General features: G+C 47.2%; 1 protein-coding gene across 3 annotated transcripts in view; it reads right to left on the bottom strand.

Moving 5' to 3' along the window:
- The window catches only part of BLTP3A (bridge-like lipid transfer protein family member 3A), a 93,308-nt gene extending 74,968 nt beyond the window's left edge, over window positions 1–18,340 (bottom strand). The window contains exons 1-2 of one of the 3 annotated variants that reach the window (XM_063666143.1): window positions 18,061–18,340; window positions 17,505–17,966 (exon numbers count right to left, since the gene is read on the bottom strand). In XM_063666143.1, the coding sequence (XP_063522213.1) occupies window positions 17,505–17,548 (44 nt within the window). In that variant the 5' untranslated portion in view covers window positions 17,549–17,966; window positions 18,061–18,340. Of the gene's footprint in view, window positions 1–17,504; window positions 18,019–18,060 lie in introns of those variants that run through there. The other 2 variants (XM_054490955.2, XM_054490953.2) reach the window with 2 other exon arrangements.
- Between the last annotated feature and the right edge of the window lie 331 nt (window positions 18,341–18,671).

Here is an 18,671-nt window from a genome sequence, read left to right as displayed (position 1 = left end):
TCTCACTTTGTTAGGAACATTTCTTGTCATCCTAACACAGTTCCCTTAATTTCTTTTACTTCCACTTCTTGACAATTCCCAAACTTACATCTAGGACAATAACTGATAAACTCTGAATATTAGATTCCTAGTGTTAAAACCTACATGCAGGCTCTAGATTACCTAAAGTGAAAATGTACTTGCTAATGCTCAGAAAAGGAAGGCCTATTCCACTAACAGGCATTGCTTGTTATTCACTATTGGATAAGAATAGGTTATCTGCTGGGTGCAGTGGGTCATGCCTGTAATCTCAGCACTTTGGGAGGCCGAGGCAGGTGGATCACTTGAGGTCAGGAGTTCGAAACCAACCTGGCCAACATGGTGAAACCCTGTCTCTGCTAAAAGTACAAAAATTAGCCGGGCGTGGTGGCAGGAGCCTGTAATCCAGCTACTCAGAAAGCTGAGGCAGAAGAATCGCTTGAACCAGGAGGAGGAGGTTGCAGTGAGCTAAGATTGTGCCACTGCACTCCAGCCTGGGTAACAGAGTAAAACTCCATCTCAGGGGGGGAAAAAAAAAAAGAATAGGTTATCCATGTTACTGCCTCAAACAGCTATTTAGAGAAGTGTAGCATATATCTTTGAAAATTGGCCAAGGAAGAAACTGAGGATAAGAAAATTCATATAGTAAGGCTGTCGTTAGTTTCTGAGCAGAACTGACCCTAACTTTGACCAACATGCATGCTTAGGTTAAGAGGCAAAGACTGCGCAAAATGAGCTCTCTTTTACCAATGGTGGTGAAAGAAAAGCCCTGTCAGACATCTGAGTTGTTTCACCTGGGCAAATGACTGCACGAACACATACCTAAGAGAGCAGCACATTCAACTGGCTAGGGTTAATGGGCTCAAACCATACCAAAGAGCTGTGGAGGATACAAATAAGAATTTAAAATAAAAACAAAGGTCTCTAACCCTAAGGACTATGAGATCCTTAAGAGCAAGAACTGGGACATTTAGTCTACGTCAAACATAAAGTCTAGGAAAAGGATGCTCAATTAATGCTTAATGACTTGGTAACAATACAAAGCAAAGCAAATAAATAATTGCCAAATAGGTGGAATGAGCTATCCAATAATCCATCTACATTCTTCTACACATTGCAAACCAACTCTAATATGTCTGATTAACCAGACTTGTTAAACCAGGTTTAAGACTATCATCTGTAAATATGAAAATAAATTTCTTTGTGAGGTTGAGGTAGAAGGCACACTCTTCCCATTAGAGATAATTACGTGTGCAAAGTGCTTAAAAAGGAGACAGAGAAATAAATACCTTTTAAAAGCCCAGTCTAGAAGCTTTTATAATAAAATTAATATCCAAGAAAAATGAAAAAGGATGCTATTGCTCTGAGAATAAAATTATTTTTAAAATAATAGCTAACATTTAATAATTGCTTTTTTTTTTTTTTTTTTTTGAGATAGGGTCTTGCTATATCACCCAGGCTGGTCTTGAACTCCTGGGCAGGCTCAAGCAATCCTCCCGCCTCAGTCTCCTGAGTAGCTGAGAATACAGGCATGCACCACCAAGCCCAGCTTATCTTTTTTTTTTGAGACCAAGTCTCCTTCTGTTGCCCAGCCTGGAGTGCAATGGCACTATCTAGGCTCACCGCAACCTCTGCCTCCCAGGTTCAAGCGATTCTCCTGCCTCAGCCTCCCAAGTAGCTAGGATTACAGGCGTGAACCACCATGCCTGGCTAATGTTTGTATTTTTAGTACAGATGGGGTTTTGCCATGTTGGCCAGGCAGGTCTCAAACTCCTGACTTCAAGTGATCCGCTTGCCTCAGCCTCCCAAAGTGCTAGGATTACAGGTGTGAGCCACCACGCCCAGCCATCCAGCTTATATTTATACTTTTTTTTTTTTTTTTTTTTGAGTCATGATCTCACTCTGTCGCCCAGGCTGAAGTGCAGTGGCACAGTCACGGTTCACTGAAGCCTCGACCTCTGGGGCTAAGGTGATCCTCCCAAGTAGCTGGGACTACAGGTGTGTGCCACGATGCCCAGTTAATTTTTTTATTTTTTGTAGAGATGGAGTCTTGCTATGTTACCCAGGCTGGTCTGGAACTTCCGAGCTCAACCCATCCACCCACCTTGGCCTCCCAAAGTGCTAGGATTACAGGTGTGAGCCACTGTGCCCGGCCTATACGTTTTAAATTAATTTATTTCTCTCAATGACCTCATGATGTAAAAGATTACAATTATTGCCACTTTATATATGAGAAAACTGAGGCATAGAAAGGTCAAATAACTTGCCCAGGTCATAGAGCTAGTAATCGACAGAGCTAAGATTCAAAATCTGGCAGTCTGGCTCAAGAACCTGCAACCTTAACTAAACCATACAATCTCCCTGACTTTTAAAAAAGTGAACACAGGTGTAGAGGTTTGGAGATGTTTCAGTTGCCTCAGATCAAAGGCAGTAGCAACTGAAGGCAGCAGGGAACAAGCTGAGCCCTATCTAGATGTCTTGGCATAGTACAAAAGGCCTCCATGATCTAGCTTCTGTCTTTCCAATATCATTTCTAGCTGTGTTCCACCCTCAAACCCTACATTCGAGTGATACAGAACCATAGGCAGTCTCCTAAATGCACCCTGCTGCTTCTCAGTACCATTGTTCATGCAGCTCCCTCTGCCTGGTATCACCTTTCTTCCCGTCTGTGCCACTCCCCACTCCAACCCCCCAGCTCTGCAGATACTTCTTAATGCATTACTGGGCTTTCTGCTTACAGACCTACTGGCAGTTAGGTCCTTAAACAGAAACCTTGTCTCATTTGTCTTTGAGTTCCTACTGCTTGGCAACCAATGGCAGATGGGCAATAAAGTTTGCCTAAATAATTAATGAATAAATAGTCTCAAAAACAGAGTCCCCAAAGGTAGCTCAGGGTCTGGGTCCAGCTGACAAAAAGGACAGACTACCTGAACTCTCCAGCCCAGACATCCGGGAAGAGCTGAGACACTACCTACAGATGTGTATCCAATATTACTGCAGCAAACCTTCCTTAAAGAGGCTAGGAAACTCACCTGGGCTCAAAGGACTAAAGAGCCAGAGCCTGCCTGAAAGGAAGACAGTGTGGGGATTCACTGAGGCTCAGCAAAAGGATACACATACTACTATATACTGCCAGGCCTTTACTTTCGTATCAGCCCCTGTGAAGACACTTTCTCAAATGAAATGTGTTCCTCAACTGCAGCCCCTTCTTTCATCCAAGTTTAAAGAAAGATTAAAAAAAGAAAGAAAAAGAAAAACAGATTAATCTGAGAAGGAAAAATAAATGTTTTCAGCATTGCCTAGGAAAGCACCAAGACACATGACCAGAAGCAGTCAGCTTGGATTAACTTATTCCCTCCTTACTTGGATTTTCTACATATTAGAACTCTTCAACTTTCAAATGACTGATACATACCACGCTCCCCACACCCATGTCCTGTTCCCACTGCCACAGAAATCATTTTGGAAAAACAAAAACAAACTGGGAACTTTTGGAGTACCTGTGGATTCAGAAGCTGTGAAAGTAAGGGTAGCTTAGGAGAGCAGACCTAGTAGGACATATTCTGAATTAGATCTGGTTATTTGGTGGCATTCCTGCTCCAAAATATGTTCTCTACTTTTCCTCTTGACTTAGCTGAAATCTTATATCCTAAAGATTTGAGGATTCTGGTAAAAAAAAAAAAAAAGTAAGGGAAACTGAGTATGCAGACCTGAGCAGGTTGGGGGTACAGTAGCAAAGCACTGAGGGCAAAATCAGAGCAACTGGGGGCATGAGAAGACAGACCTCCAGAGGTGAGTAAGAGACATATAGTAGGGAAAAAGAGAGTGTACAAGAGCAAACTTTAGCTGTTTCAAAATTTCATACAAAAGAAATTTCATACTAACTCAGCAGTTTTCAACCCTAACAGACTCAACTCAATTCCTTTTTTTTTTTTTTTTAACTTTACAATGCCTCTCTTAGTTACTAAAATCATTATTTTTTATTTTTTGATACAGGGTCTTGCTCTGTCGCTCAGGCTGGAGTGCAGTGGCGCGATCACAGCTCACTGCAACCTTGACCTCCCGGCTCAAGCAATCCTCCCACCTCAGCCCCACAAGTAGCTGGGACTACGAACACACGCCACCACACCCCATACCCAGCTAATTTTTGTATTTTTTGTAGAGACAGGTTTCACCATGTTGCCCAGGGTGGCCTGGAACTCCTGAGCTCAAGCGATCCGTACACCTTAGCCTCCCAAAGTGCTAGGATTACAGGTGTAAGCCACTGCGCCCAGCCTCTCAAGTGATTTTTTTACATATAATATAACTTACTTACTTACGCACATAATTTCAAAAAAAGTAAAATACAATGTCCAAAGTATAATATAAAAGGAAAATAATTTACAATAAAATCATTTGTATTTCAACATGTAAGTGCTCCAACACCACTGCACCAGAAGACAGAGTTGTCAGATGTTTGCATGCAAATGTGGAATCACCAGGATTTGAACTACTAAAAATGCAGACAGGATGGGCAGGGTGGCTCACACCTGTAATCCCAGTACTTTGGGAGGCCAAGGCGGGCGGATCAACTGAGGTCAGGAGTTCAAGACCAGTCTGGCCAACATGGTGAAACCCCATCTCTACAAAAATAAGCTGAGCGTGGTGGTGGGTGCCTGTAATCCCAGCTACTTGGGAGGCTGAGGCGGGAGAATCACTTGAACCCGGGAGGCGGAGGTTGCAGTGAGCCGAGATCGCACCATTGCACTCCAGCCTGGGCGACAGGGCGAGACTCCGTCTCAAAAAAAAAAAAACAATTAGCCGGGCTTGGTGGTGGGCACCTGTAATCCCAGCTACTCAGGAGGCTGAGGCAGGAGAATTACTTGAACCCTGGGAGGCGGAGGTTGCAGTGAGCTGAGATCACACCATCGCACTCCAGCCATGGCAACAAGAGCAAAACTCCATCTCAAAAATAAACAAACAAATAAATAAATAATAAATAATAAAAATGCAGGCATATACAACTTTATCATATTGGTGATTCCAATACCAAGAGTAACAGCATTTTCCAAAACGGTGACAAATTCTTGGTAAAGTTCAAAACGATCTTCCCTCATGGCAGTTTCCTAAAATATTCACTATAGTTTAAAGCTGTGCAGGCCAGGCACGGTGGCTCACGCCTGTAATTCCAGCACTTGGGGAGGCCAAGGCGGGTGGATCACGAGGTCAGGAGATCAAGACCATCCTGGCTAACACAATGAAACTCTGTCTCTACTAAAAATACAAAAAACTAGCCAGGCGTGGCAGCGGGCGCCTGTAGTCCCAGCTACTCCGGAGGCTGAGGCAGGAGAATGGCGTGAACTGGGAAGGTGGAGCTTGCAGTGAGCCAGAGCTTGCAGTGAGCAGAGATGGAGCCAATGCACTCCAGCCTGGGAGACAGAGCGAGACTCCATCTCAAAAATAAATAAATAAATAAATAAAATAAAGCTGTGCAATATTTTGTGCTTTTATGTAAAATAGAATCTAAGCTCATTTAATCTATACAGTGGATTCAGCTACATAAACATCTAACGACATTCAAAAGTCAAAAAGGACAAGGGACAATGCTTCTTTATGTGAGATTATTCCATGTACTGCAGGACATGGCCCCCCATTCACCAAACGCTAGTCATGCCCCTCAATCATTGTGACAACCAAAAACCGTCCTTGATGAGATACAATGATCTAAAGGAACTTACTCCAAGGAATGGGGAAAAAAATACTTTTTTTCCCCCTCTCCCCAGCTCCTTCAAATATAGTTCCCTAACAACCAAGACCCAGAACTTCATACAGTAAGTTTATGTGACTTTTACAGGCTAACATAGGGAACTATTCAACATTACATCACTATTTCTACTGGACTACACACTCCAAATTTCAAACTTAGAAATAACTGTTGGGCCAGCCGCCCCTTCTGGGAGGTGAGGAGCGCCTCTGCCCAGCTGCCCCGTCTGGGAGGTGAGGAGCGCCTCTGCCCGGCCGCCCCGTCTGGGAGGTGAGGAGTGCCTCTGCCTGGCCGCCACCCCGTCTGGGAGGAAGTGAGGAGCACCTCTGCCCAGCTGCCCCATCTGGGAAGTGAGGAGCGCCTCTGCCCGGCTGCCACCCCCTATGGGAAGTGAGGAGCGCCTCTCCCCAGCCGCCCACTCTGGGAAGTGAGGAGCGCCTCTGCCTGGCCGCCCACTCTGGGAAGTGAGGAGCACCTCTGCCCGGCCGCTCACTCTGGGAGGTGAGGAGTGCCTCTGCCCGGCCGCCCTGTCTGGGAGGTGAGGAGCGCCTCTGCCTGGCCGCCACCCCGTCTGGGAGGAAGTGAGGAGGACCTCTGCCCAGCTGCCCCATCTGGGAAGTGAGGAGCGCCTCTGCCCGGCTGCCACCCCCTATGGGAAGTGAGGAGCGCCTCTGCCCGGCTGCCCACTCTGGGAAGTGAGGAGCGCCTCTGCCCGGCCGCCCACTCTGGGAGGTGGGGAGCGCCTCTGCCTGGCCACTCCGTCTGGGAAGGGAGGAGCGCCTCTGCCCGGCCGCCCTGTCTGGGAGGTGAGGAGCGCCTCTGCCCGGCCGCCACCCCGTCTGGGAGGAAGTGAGGAGCACCTCTGCCCGGCCGCCCCGTCTGGGAAGTGAGGAGCGCCTCTGCCTGGCCGCCACCCCGTCTGGGAGGAAGTGAGGAGCGCCTCTGCCCGGCTGCCCCATCTGGGAAGTGAGGAGCGCCTCTGCCCGGCCGCCACCCCACATGGGAAGTGAGGAGCGCCTCAGCCTGACCACTCCGTCTGGGAGGTGAGGAGCGCCTCTGCCCGGCCGCCCCGTCTGGGAGGTGAGGAGTGCCTCTGCCCGGCCATCACCCCGTCTGGGAGGAAGTGAGGAGCACCTCTGCCCGGCCGCCCCGTCTGGGAGATGAGGAGCACCTCTGCCCGGCCGCCCCGTCTGGGAGATGAGGAGCACCTCTGCCCGGCCGCCCCGTCTGGGAGGTGAGGAGCGCCTCTGCCTGGCCGCCACCCCGTCTGGGAGGAAGTGAGGAGCGTCTCTGCCCAGCTGCCCCGTCTGGGAAGTGAGGAGCGCCTCTGCCCGGCCGCCACCCCATATGGGAAGTGAGGAGCGCCTCTGCCTGGCCACTCCGTCTGGGAGGTGAGGAGCACCTCTGCCCGGCCGCCCCGTCTGGGAGGTGAGGAGTGCCTCTGCCCGGCTGCCACCCCGTCTGGGAGGAAGTGAGGAGCACCTCTGCCCGGCCGCCCCCTCTGGGAAGTGAGGAGCGCCTCTGCCCGGCCGCCCCGTCTGGGAGGTGAGGAGCGCCTCTGCCTGGCCGCCACCCCGTCTGGGAGGAAGTGAGGAGCGTCTCTGCCCAGCCGCCCCGTCTGGGAAGTGAGGAGCGCCTCTGCTGGGCCGCCCCGTCTGGGAGGTGAGGAGCGCCTCTGCCCGGCCGCCCCGTCTGGGAGGTGAGGAGCGCCTCTGCCCGGCTGCCACCCGGTCTGGGAGGAAGTGAGGAGCGCCTCTGCCCGGGCGGCCCCGTCTGGGAAGCGAGGAGCGCCTCTGCCCGGGCGGCCCCGTCGGGGAAGCGAGGAGCGCCTCTGCCCGGGCGGCCCCGTCGGGGAAGCGAGGAGCGCCTCTGCCCGGGCGGCCCCGTCGGGGAAGCGAGGAGCGCCTCTGCCCGGGCGGCCCCGTCGGGGAAGCGAGGAGCGCCTCTGCCCGGGCGGCCCCGTCGGGGAAGCGAGGAGCGCCTCTGCCCGGGCGGCCCCGTCGGGGAAGCGAGGAGCGCCTCTGCCCGGGCGGCCCCGTCGGGGAAGCGAGGAGCGCCTCTGCCCGGGCGGCCCCGTCGGGGAAGCGAGGAGCGCCTCTGCCCGGGCGGCCCCGTCGGGGAGGCGAGGAGCGCCTCTGCCCGGGCGGCCCTGTCTGGGAGGTGAGGAGCGCCTCTGCCCGGCCGCCCTGTCTGGGAGGTGAGGAGCGCCTCTGCCCGGCCGCCCTGTCTGGGAGGTGTACCCAACAGCTCCGAAGAGACAGCGATCATCGGGAGCGGGCCATGAGGACGATGGCGGTTTTGTTGAAAAGAAGGGGGGGAAGTGTGGGGAAAGGAAGGAGAGATCAGATTGTTGCTGTGTCTGTGTAGAAAGAGGTGGGCATAGGAGACTCCATTTTGTTCTGACTAGGAGAAATTCTTCTGCCTTGGGATGCTGTTGATCTATGGCCTTTCCCCCAGCCCCCTGCTCTCTGAAACATGTGCTGTGTCAACTCAGGGTTAAATGGATTAAGGGCGGTGCAAGATGTGCTTTGTTAAACAGATGCTTGAAGGCAGCATGCTCTTTAAGAGTCATCACCACTCCCTAATCTCAAGTACCCAGGGGCACAAACACTGCAGAAGGCCGCAGGGACCTCTGCCTAGGAAAACCAGAGACCTTTGTTCATGTGTTTATCTCCTGACCTTCTCTCCACTATTATCCTATGACCCTGCCACATCCCCCTCTCCGAGAAACACCCAAGAATGATCAATAAAAAAAAAAAAAAAAAGAAAAAAAAAAAAGAAATAACTGTTGGGAACACAGTAACACAGTGCTTCTATTAAGTCTGACTTAAATACATTGATTGCCATCAATGTCCTCCACAATTTTTTAAAACGATAGGCTGGAATCCAAGCTACATACAACCAATGCACTCTAAAGACCAAGCATACATGTAAAAAGACTGCTGTGTAGGCAAATGAAACAACAGTCAACCTAACAAATATTTTATAATATATCTAGGCCTAGCCAGGTGCGGTGGCCGTAATCTCACGCCTGTAATCCCAACCTTTGGGAGGCGCAAGTAGGTAGATTACTTGAGGCCAGCCCGGCCAACATGGTGAAACCCCGTCTCTACTAAAAATACAAAAAATTAGCCAGGCACGGTGGCATGTGCCTGTAATCCCAGCTACTTAGGAGGCTGAGGCATGAAAATCGCTTGAACCTGGGAGGCGGAGGTGGCAGTGAGCCGAGATCACACCACTATGTATATATATCTTATTTTTGTGATACAAACTACATACCCTTTTACTAAGATATATTATATTTTACACTTTAGTTTTCTGCTTTACTATAGATACTGATTGATTCTACTGGTTATAGATACTGGGAAATGTTCTTTTCCAGTATTTATCTGTATTCAGCACCGGTACTTTAATATCTGTGTTCACAACCAGTAGCAAATACTTGCCCTCATCACACAGAGTTAAAAGGCCCCTTAAAGATACGGGATGAACTGGATTTCCTTGTCCTCCCCTCCCTACAACCCCCATTACTCCCTAAGTCTAAGGTTCTCTGAGTTCTGAATTCCAACCATGCATTCTCACTACATATATCTTCTCCCACTTCACCCACTCAACACATCCTCAAACTCTCCGATTTCAAAGCAGCCAAGACGCACAATCCCTGCTGTTTTGGAGGACACACTACAATGGGTATAGAGAACTGAGCTTTCTTTTCAGTGATTAATGCCATACCGAGATTATTCAACCAGGTTCTGTATTAAGTAATGGTACCTAAATGACCTCTAATTTTTCACCCTAATAAAGTATATGTTATCTTCTTAGACACTGTATAAGTAAATCCTCTAAAGGCCCAACCCAACATATACATTTCAGCTATTTCAGCTATGCTGAGGTCAAAGTTTCCTCCTTGAGGTATGCCTTGCTATGAAAAAACAAAAAACAAAAAGATAAATAGGAACAACTTTGGTTTTCTCCTCAAGCATCAATGCAAAAGCATTAATCTCAACCTCTCTGTACTGAAAGACTAAGAAATGTGATTTCCAAATATCTAAATGTCTAAAGAATTAGACATCTGGAAAAGTCTGGCATAACCTTGAAGATAATGAAAAAAAAAAAAAGTACTATCTCCAAAAACTAACAGTCATCTCTCTTGAGCTACTCTAATAAGTAAAGATAAATAGTAATGGTTATTGTTTATGGAATACTTTTTCAGGACCAAGGAGATTTATACATTATTTCTAATCCTCAAAACATTACGCGTTATTATGCCCATTTTACAGAAGAAGAAATTGAAAGTTGGAGAAGCTAAAAAACTTGCTGAATGTCTAGCTTAGAAGTAGCAGAGTCAAAATTCACAGCCACCTTTTCGAATCCAAAGCCTGGTTCTTTCTGCTACATTGACATGCTTCTCAATTTTTCGAAGCAGTTAATTTTCATTACTGTGAACCATATATTATGCTGTTGTGTGTCAAATACATACTACAGTACTGCTTTGAAAATTTTATTGCTTTTAAATACTTTTCTTTTTCTTTTCCAGACAGGGTCTCACTCTGTCACCCAGGCTGGAGTGCAGTGGCATGATCTTAGCTCACTGCAGCCTCGGCCTCCCAGGCTCAAGTGATCCTCCTGCTTCAGCCTCCCAAGTAGCTGGGACTACAGGCATAAACCACCATGCCTGGCTATTTAAATTTTCATTTCTTTAATAAAGATAAAATGCTATGCCAATGGGGCAAGATTACAAAGCAATTATGAAACTATTTCATTAATATCTAGGGTAGCCTAGGCCAGGTATGGTGGCTCACGCCTGTAATTCCAGCACTTTGGGAGGCTGAGGTGGGCGGATCACTTGAGGTCAGGAGTTCAAGACCAGCCCGGCCAACATGGTGAAACCCTGTCTCTACTAAAAATACAAAAATTAGCCAGGCCTGGTGGCGGGCACCTATAGTCTCAGCTACTCAGGAGGCTGAGGCAGGAGGATCACAGGAGCACAGGAGGTGGAGGCTGCTGTGAGGCAAGATCATAGCACTGCACTCCAGCCTGGGCAACAGAGCGAGACCCTGTCTCCAAAAAAACAAACAAACAAAATCCAGGGTAGCCTAAAGATCTAATATTTACAAAAACCCAAATGCCTGGAGAATAGCCCATCCTTTCTCTTAATGTACATGATTGTAATTTTGACAGAGGGCTGAGCATTACATCCATTCCAAGTAAGAAATGTTATAGGTTAATGGTCAGAAATAACCCTAATTATTTTCATTGTACCTTTGTAATTTGAACATTACTCCAAAAAAGATCTTATGTTTTCAAGGTTCCGATATTTGCTTGTGACTAAAATTTTAAATACCTCAGAATCTAAAAACTGAACTGACAGCAAAAAGAAAATACCTATCTTGTTTACCACAGACAAAGTAAAAAAAAAAAAAAAGAGAGAGAAAGAAAATTAAAAATACATTCACCAGAATGGCTACAATGAAAAATGCAAAGCACTGGCAAGGATATAAAATAATCAGATCCCTCACACACTTCTGGTGGAAATATAAATTGGTATAGCCACTTTGGAAAATGGTTTAGTGTATCCATTAAAGCTAAACATATACATATTCTACAATCTAAAAATTCTACCCTACATATATTCCCAACAGAAATGTGTACATTTGTTTAAAGGACATGTACTAGAATGTTTCTAGTAGCGCTGTTCATAACAGCCCTAACTGGTATCCAGAAGTCCATCAACAGTAAAATGTACAAGTAAACTGAGGTATTATCACATAACGAAATGCTGTACAGCAATGAAAAATAGAGTCTACAACTTGATGCAAAATATGGATTAATCTCACAAATGTTGCACTAAAGAAGCCAGACATAAATGTATAAATATAATTCCATTTATATAAAATACAAAATTGACAAAACTAATCTATGCTGTTAGAAATCTGGACATTGGTTACCCTTTGGTGGAGATAATGACTGGAAGGAGACACAGGGCAGGGTGGGAGGCTTCTCAGATGCTGGTAATATTGTTTCTTCAGGTGGCTGCTAGTGACATGATCATGTTCAGTTTGAAACACTCAATAGATGGGAGGCATTATAGCAGCAGAGTGGTTGAAGAGCACAGCTCTGGAATTGGAATGCCTGCATTTGAATCTCTATCACTTACTAATTACAACTTTGGGTAAGTTATTTAACTTTTCTGCGCTTCCTTTCTTCATCTATAAAATATGCCTAATACGTACCTCATAGGGTTATTATGGGGACTAAATTGTCTTAAGATTTGTAAAGTGCTTATTAGCACAGTGGGCTATTATTAAATACTTGCTAAGTAAATAAAAGTGCTTTATTCTGAAGCAACACAAGAAAATGAGAAAGGGAAACAGAAACATAGGATTTAACTATTACTAGAAAATGCATGAAATAATTATTTTGGAAAAGAACGTGATAATAACTAAAGTCTAGTGTAAAAAGAACATGACTGGAAGTTGTGACTAATCCGACAAGCTTCCACCTAAGTGACCTTGGAAAAGAAACAGCCTCTCTGAGCCTGGAACTCCTACTATCAACCGGAGACTGGCCCCGATGATCTCTAAGATCTTTGCTGCTCCTCAGTGCTCATCAAGATGATGAGTGGAGGCAGTCATCATGAACTAAGAGGGCTAAATTTGCAGTCAGGCTCTCTTATTCTCCAAAAGAAATGCTGAAATCTTCTATGCCTCTGAATTTCATCTAAGATGTTTTCAAAATATCTATCATGTCTATCAGCCATGTCTCTATCGCTGAGGTTCACATTTCCTGCGGTCATTTAAAATAAATAATTAAGGCTCCTGATGGGTTTTTAAAAGAGCCGGCTGGGTTTCTGTCATCCATGCCATCACAGTGGACCTAACTTCTTTGGCTACGTTATATAGCGACTCTATTAAACATCTATTTATATGTCAGGCACTATAATAAAAACTTTATCCCCAACGCGCCAAAAAAAATCTACTAGGTATGTATTATTCTTCCTCCTTATCTTTTACAGATAAGAAAACTAAGGCTCAGGGCCGGGCGCAGTGGCTCACGCCTGTAATCCCAGCACTTTGGGAGGCCAAGGCAGGCGGATCACCAGGTCAAGAAATCAAGACGATCCTGGCCAACATGGTGAAACCCCATCTCTACTAAAAATACAAAAATTAGCCGGGCGTGGTGGCGTGCACCTGCAGTCCCAGCTACTCGGAAGGATGAGGCAGGAAAATCACTTGAACTCGGGGGGAAGAAGTTGCAATGAGCCGAGATTGCACCACTGCAAAAGGCTGCCCTGCTGATTAGTGGCAGGGCTAGAAGGTGAATCTGGCATGTTTGGCTCCAGAGCCCATGCTCCTTCCATTAACGATAGACGCTTGCCTTTCTTTACAATCGATCATATTTCGTCTTATTTGTATAATGAAAGGTCATTAGCTTAGGTCATCTAAAACAAGAAAAACCTAATTTAGTGAAAAATCAATTTTGAATATTTTTTAAATCATTACTTTGTGTTTCTAAGAAAAGGTTTCTTCCAAGGTCTATTTAAATGAATACTGGGCATTAAAGCTATTTGCATTGAGCAGCAGTCATGAAAACCATGAGTTAAACTCTTTAAAAGGCATTCATATTTCTTCCTTGCTGCATCTCCAGTGCCCAGATTAGTGCCTGGCCTAGGGTAGGCATTTAAGAAAAACATATTGAATACCATTCTCTTCAAATCTCGTTTACCAAAATACTCTACTACTAAGGAGGGTGCATTCCAACAAGATACTTTATCATCTGAAAAACTTCATGTCCAAATCAGCATAATATGACTCACTGGTGTCTCTGCTGTGGGCCATTCTCCTCTAGGTCAAATGGCATCATCAGCAACAAGTAATTATCAAACACCTACAGTATTTATTTAATTCAGTATATCTTTATTTAACTTGGTATGCCTTCCCTTCTCTCTCTTTCCCCATCAGGTTTGGGAAGCCACAGAGTCATAGTTCCACAGTTCCTCCCCAGGCAGGCCAGCCCGTATGTGGTAAAGACTACACAGAGACACAAATGTCACATGTGATTAGGCAGCTTTTCCAAGCTAAACAAACACAAAAGCCCCAGGAGTTTGGCCTTTCCCCCAACAAGACTCATAATTTACCACCTCTTCCTGGAGTCCTGAAATTGCAACTGTAATGTGACCTCCTCCTCAGTCCTCTGCCCAATGCTGAGAAAATCAGAAATTTTCCCCAATGTCTGTGATACTTATTCCTACTTCATCTATTAATAAAAAAGGCACTGTGTACGCCAAGGAAAGTGTAAGCATATACTGCTAAAATTTTTCTTTAAAAACTGTATGTTCAGGCCAGGCGCGGTGGCTCACACCTGTAATCCCAGCACTTTGGGAGGCTGAGGCAGGCAGATCACGAGATCAGGAGATCGAGACCATCCTGGCTAACATGGTGAAACCCTGTCTCTACTAAAAATAAAAAAAAAAAATCAGCCGGGTGTGGTGGCACGCGCCTGTAGTCCCAACTACTCAGGAGGGCGAGACAGGAGAATTGCTTGAACCCGGGAGGCAGAGGTTGCAGTGAGCAGAGATCGTGCCACTGCACTCCAGCTTGGGCGACAGAGTGAGACTCAGTCTCAAAAAAAAGAAAAAACTGTATGTTGAGGCTGGGCGCAGTGGCTCACCCCTGTAACCCCGGCACTTTGGGAGGCTGAGGCAGGATTCCTTGAAGCCAGGAATTCAAGACCAGCATGGGCAACACAGCAAGACTTGATCTCTACAAAAAAATTTTTAAATTAGCCAGGGTGGTGGTGCATGGTCTCAGCTACTCAGGAGGGTGAGGCAGGAGGATCACTTGAGCCTGGGAGGTCAAGGCTGTAGTGAGCCATGATTGAGCCACTGCACTCCAGCCTAGGCACAAAGCAAGATTCCATCTCTAAAAAACAAAAACAAGGTTGGGCGCGGTGGCTCACGCCTGTAATCCCAGCACTTTGGGAGGCCGAGGCAGGTAGATCACAAGGTCAGGAGATCGAGACCATCCTGGCCAACATGGTGAAACCCCATCTCTACTAAAATACAAAAAAAAAAATTAGCTGGGCGTGGTAGCGCAAGCCTGTAGTCCCAGCTACTCGGGAGGCTAAGGCAGGGGAATCTCTTGAACCTGGTAGTTGGAGGTTGCAGTGAGCCGAGATCGCGCCACTGCACTCCAGCCTGGCAACAGAGTGAGACTCCGTCTCAAAAAAAAAAAAAAAAACAAAACTCTATGTTCATAGGAGTGCACAGAATATCTGTGTATTACAGAGAAAAGTATACCAGAATTAGGTTCTGTTCCATTACCTTACCTTCCTATGTAACTTTGGCAAGTCACTTATCTTCTCCAGGCTTTAGTTTCCTCAGCCATAAAATGAGGTATGAAACTAGATCAGAGATTATTCACCTAGTTCCAAGATGCCTTGAGGGATTCAGGCATGTGCTTCAGGGGTTTATAACTGCTCCTTCCTCTTAAACTTATATAAAAATTACCTGTTTGCATATATGAATTTTTCCGGAGATAAGGTCTATAGCTTATATCAAATTGTCACACAAATTGTGATCCAAAAAATAACCATACCTCATGTTTTATTGAGCACATACTGTATGTTAGGCACTGTGCTAAGTCCTTACATATATTAATTCATGTAACACGATAATCTTTTTTTAATTTTTAATTTTTGTAGGTACACAGTAGTGTATATATTTATGGGGTACATGAGATGTTTTGATATAGGCACGCAATGTGAAATAAACACATCATGCAGAAGGAAGTATCCATCCTCTCAAGCATTTATCCTTTGAGTTACAAACAATCCAATTACATACTTTATCTTAAAATATACATTTTTTTTTTTTTGAGACAGAGTCTCGCTCTGTCACCTAGGCTGGAGTGCTGTGGCAAAATCTTGGCTCACTGCAACCTCCGCCTTCCGGGGTGAAGCGATCCTCCTGCCTCAGCCTCCCAAGTAGCTGGGATTACAGACGTGCACCACCACGCCAGGCTAATTTCTATATTTTAGTAGAGACAGGGTTTCACCATGTTGGCTGGGCTGGACAAACAGTAGTTCTTATTCATTCCTTTTTTTTTTTTTTTTTTGTACCCTTGAAGTAGATACTGTTCTTATCCCCATTTTAGAGAAAGTAAATCAGAAAGAACCCAGGCTCTTAAACAACAATGCTATGATAGGTGAGATCATCTCTAAGCCCTAAAATTCTATGTCCTTTCAAATTATACAATTCTCCTCTGGTTAAATTATCTGTTCCATTCTGCAATCTTTGGTCATGCCCCAAATACTATTACATCTTTACACAAAACAACCAGACTCATGGAACATCTAGATTACTATCACCTGAAAAAGAACATATTACGTTAATCTGAGTAAAAGGTCCAAAGGCACTTTCCAGCACCAGCCTCCAATGTGCTTTTTCTTTTACTACGTGGTGATTAACCAAAAGATGGATCTGGGTCTAATTACTAATTAAAGTCTCAGATCAAAGTGTCAGCCAGGAAAAGGGGATGCAGTGGCAGGAAAAGCGTCTCACACACCGCTTACCAAAGCAATGAGAAAACCCAGAAAGAAACATCAGTGCAAGCCTGGGTGTCCCATGTTGACCGACATCTCCCCTCACCCCTACCTCCTGAAAACCACTGACCACTGTGCAGCCAAGCCTTGGATCACTCTCCACTTGAGATACAAAGGCTGGTTAAGGTATTAACCATCACCAACTCCAGCATGGAATAAGGAGTGAAAACTAAGTGAAACCTAGCTCCCAATTTTTGTGGCCACTGATTCTGACAACCTGCAATCGCAACACGGGGTTCAGCAGTCACTCGGCTACACCTGAAAACTGTTTTGCCGGCCAGCCTCCACATGCCAAATTATTCAGCGACATAACATTGCTTAATAAAAGGCTGCAAAGCAGAAGCGGACGTTGTTGGTTCTTTTCATAGGCTGTCAAAAAACCTCCACATCTTAAAGGGAAGGTTGCGGAAACTTTATCCCCAACTCTCATGACCTTTCTCCAATTAGGCTGTGTAATGAAAAGAAAAGCAAAAGAGGGAGAAAGAAGTCCAGAGGAACGGCCCTGGGTGCTGGGCTTTTCCAAGGGTGATGCAACAGGGTCAGACAGAAGAGGAGGAGGTGGGAGCTCCTGGGAAAGAGAAAACCAGTCTCGGCGTTGGAAATCTAAGGGGAAATGGCTTAGCAAGACTGGTAGCAGGGTTATTTAGAACGGGCAGGGGCATAAGATCTGGGAGAGGAGGACGGTCAGAGGCCCGAAGGAAGGGGCAGGGGCCCAAAGGCCAGAGAAAGCAGAGAGAAGACAGCTGGTTCGGGCAGGCAAGAGTGGGCTTCGTGGGGGCCTCGGAAAGACGGTCAGGGGAGCACGGGGTGACCTGCTCGGAGGTGTGGGAGGTGGGGACACCAGGCCAGGAGAGCCCTTGAGGGGAGAGAAAAAGTCCAGGGGGCTGTTAGGGTGGGGAGAGACTAGCGGCACAGGCGCCAGGACAGGAGGACCCAGCGCGGGGGAAGCACAGAGCGGCGACAACCGTAGGCGCCGGCGGGCGCGGGGAGAAGCTGTCCGGGCTCGAGTTAGGCAGGGGCTGCCACGGAGTCCCGGCTCCGGGCTGGAGAGAGGGAGACTGGGCCCGGAGCGCGGCGTCGGGAGGTCGGAGAGGGTCAGGAAGGGCCCAGGACCGCCGGGGGCCGACGCTGGCGCTCTCACCGGGACAGGTGTTTCAGGATCTGCTTCTTAATGATCCCGGCCATGCCGGAGCCGCGGCCCGCGTGGAAGGCGGGTGGGCGGGCAGCTGCGGCCTCCTCAGTTGTGGAGAAGAGGCGGCCTCCTCACCTTGCCGCGGCGTAAGCACCGGACACAGCCGCCGCCGCCGCCGCCATGGCGCTTTCTCACCCCTGTTTGGGCGCCTGGCGCTCCGCCACGATCCCACCCACCCGCGCGGCGCCGCGGCCGCCGGCCCAGAGCGACGCGAAGATCGCGCGCCACCCGCCGGCCTTGCTTGCGGCGGCCAGAGGCGCGCGCGGTGAGGGGCGGCGGCGCGCGCAGCGCCAGGACTGGCTGGCTCGAGCCTCCTCCCTCCGCGCTCCCGTCTGCCTCTCCGGTCTGAAACGCTTCTTTCGCCTCTGAGGGGTGTGCGGTTCCTTTCGCACCCGGCAGTCGCCTTGAAGCCTAGGAGAAAGGCGGGGTAGTTGTAATTTTTGCAGAAATTTGTTAGATCATTGCGCAGCTCCCGGATGCCAGCGTCCACCTCTCATTTATTTACCTCACACATTCACTCAGTATTTGTTGAGCACCAGCTGTACTCCAGGAATCGATTTGGCTGGGGACTGAAAAGTAGTATCAAGGACCTCACAGACCCGTAGATGGGAGACGCGAACCAATCGCTGCGGTCACCTGCGAAGGGCTTTGTGCTGGAGAGCTGGGAAGGGGGCGCCCGTCACCCTCTTAGTGCCTCCCTTAGCCTCGGCTCCTGAACCGATGGGCAAAATGTATTTACTCAAGACCTGAGCGGCGCACTGCAGAAGCACTCCCTCCCAAATGTGGGGTCAGAAGAAACTGAGACGGTCAATTGTTAAAATGACCTAGGACTTTAGAGATCAGCTTCTTTACTGTGCAAATACGGAAACGGAAGCCCTGGGAAATAAGAGCTTTCCCAGGGTCACCTACTTAGGGCCACCCAGGACTAGAACCCAAGTATTCTGACTCCCAGTCAAGTGTTACATCCACTCTATTTCATCCATACGCTTAAAAGTGTAACCCACATGCCGGCAACACCCGTAGACCCAATGGCAAAGATGGAAAGGTGACAGTTCTCTGGACTTAAGCCTTCAGGAAAAAACTTGGAAAAAAAAGAAAAACAAAAACCTCTTGAGA

This window comes from Pongo pygmaeus, chromosome 5, assembly GCF_028885625.2.
Source record: "Pongo pygmaeus isolate AG05252 chromosome 5, NHGRI_mPonPyg2-v2.0_pri, whole genome shotgun sequence".
In the NCBI taxonomy this organism is placed as follows: domain Eukaryota; kingdom Metazoa; phylum Chordata; class Mammalia; order Primates; family Hominidae; genus Pongo; species Pongo pygmaeus.
The sequence above is the reverse complement of the archived record's forward strand: the minus strand, read 5'-3'. Positions and strand labels throughout refer to the sequence as shown.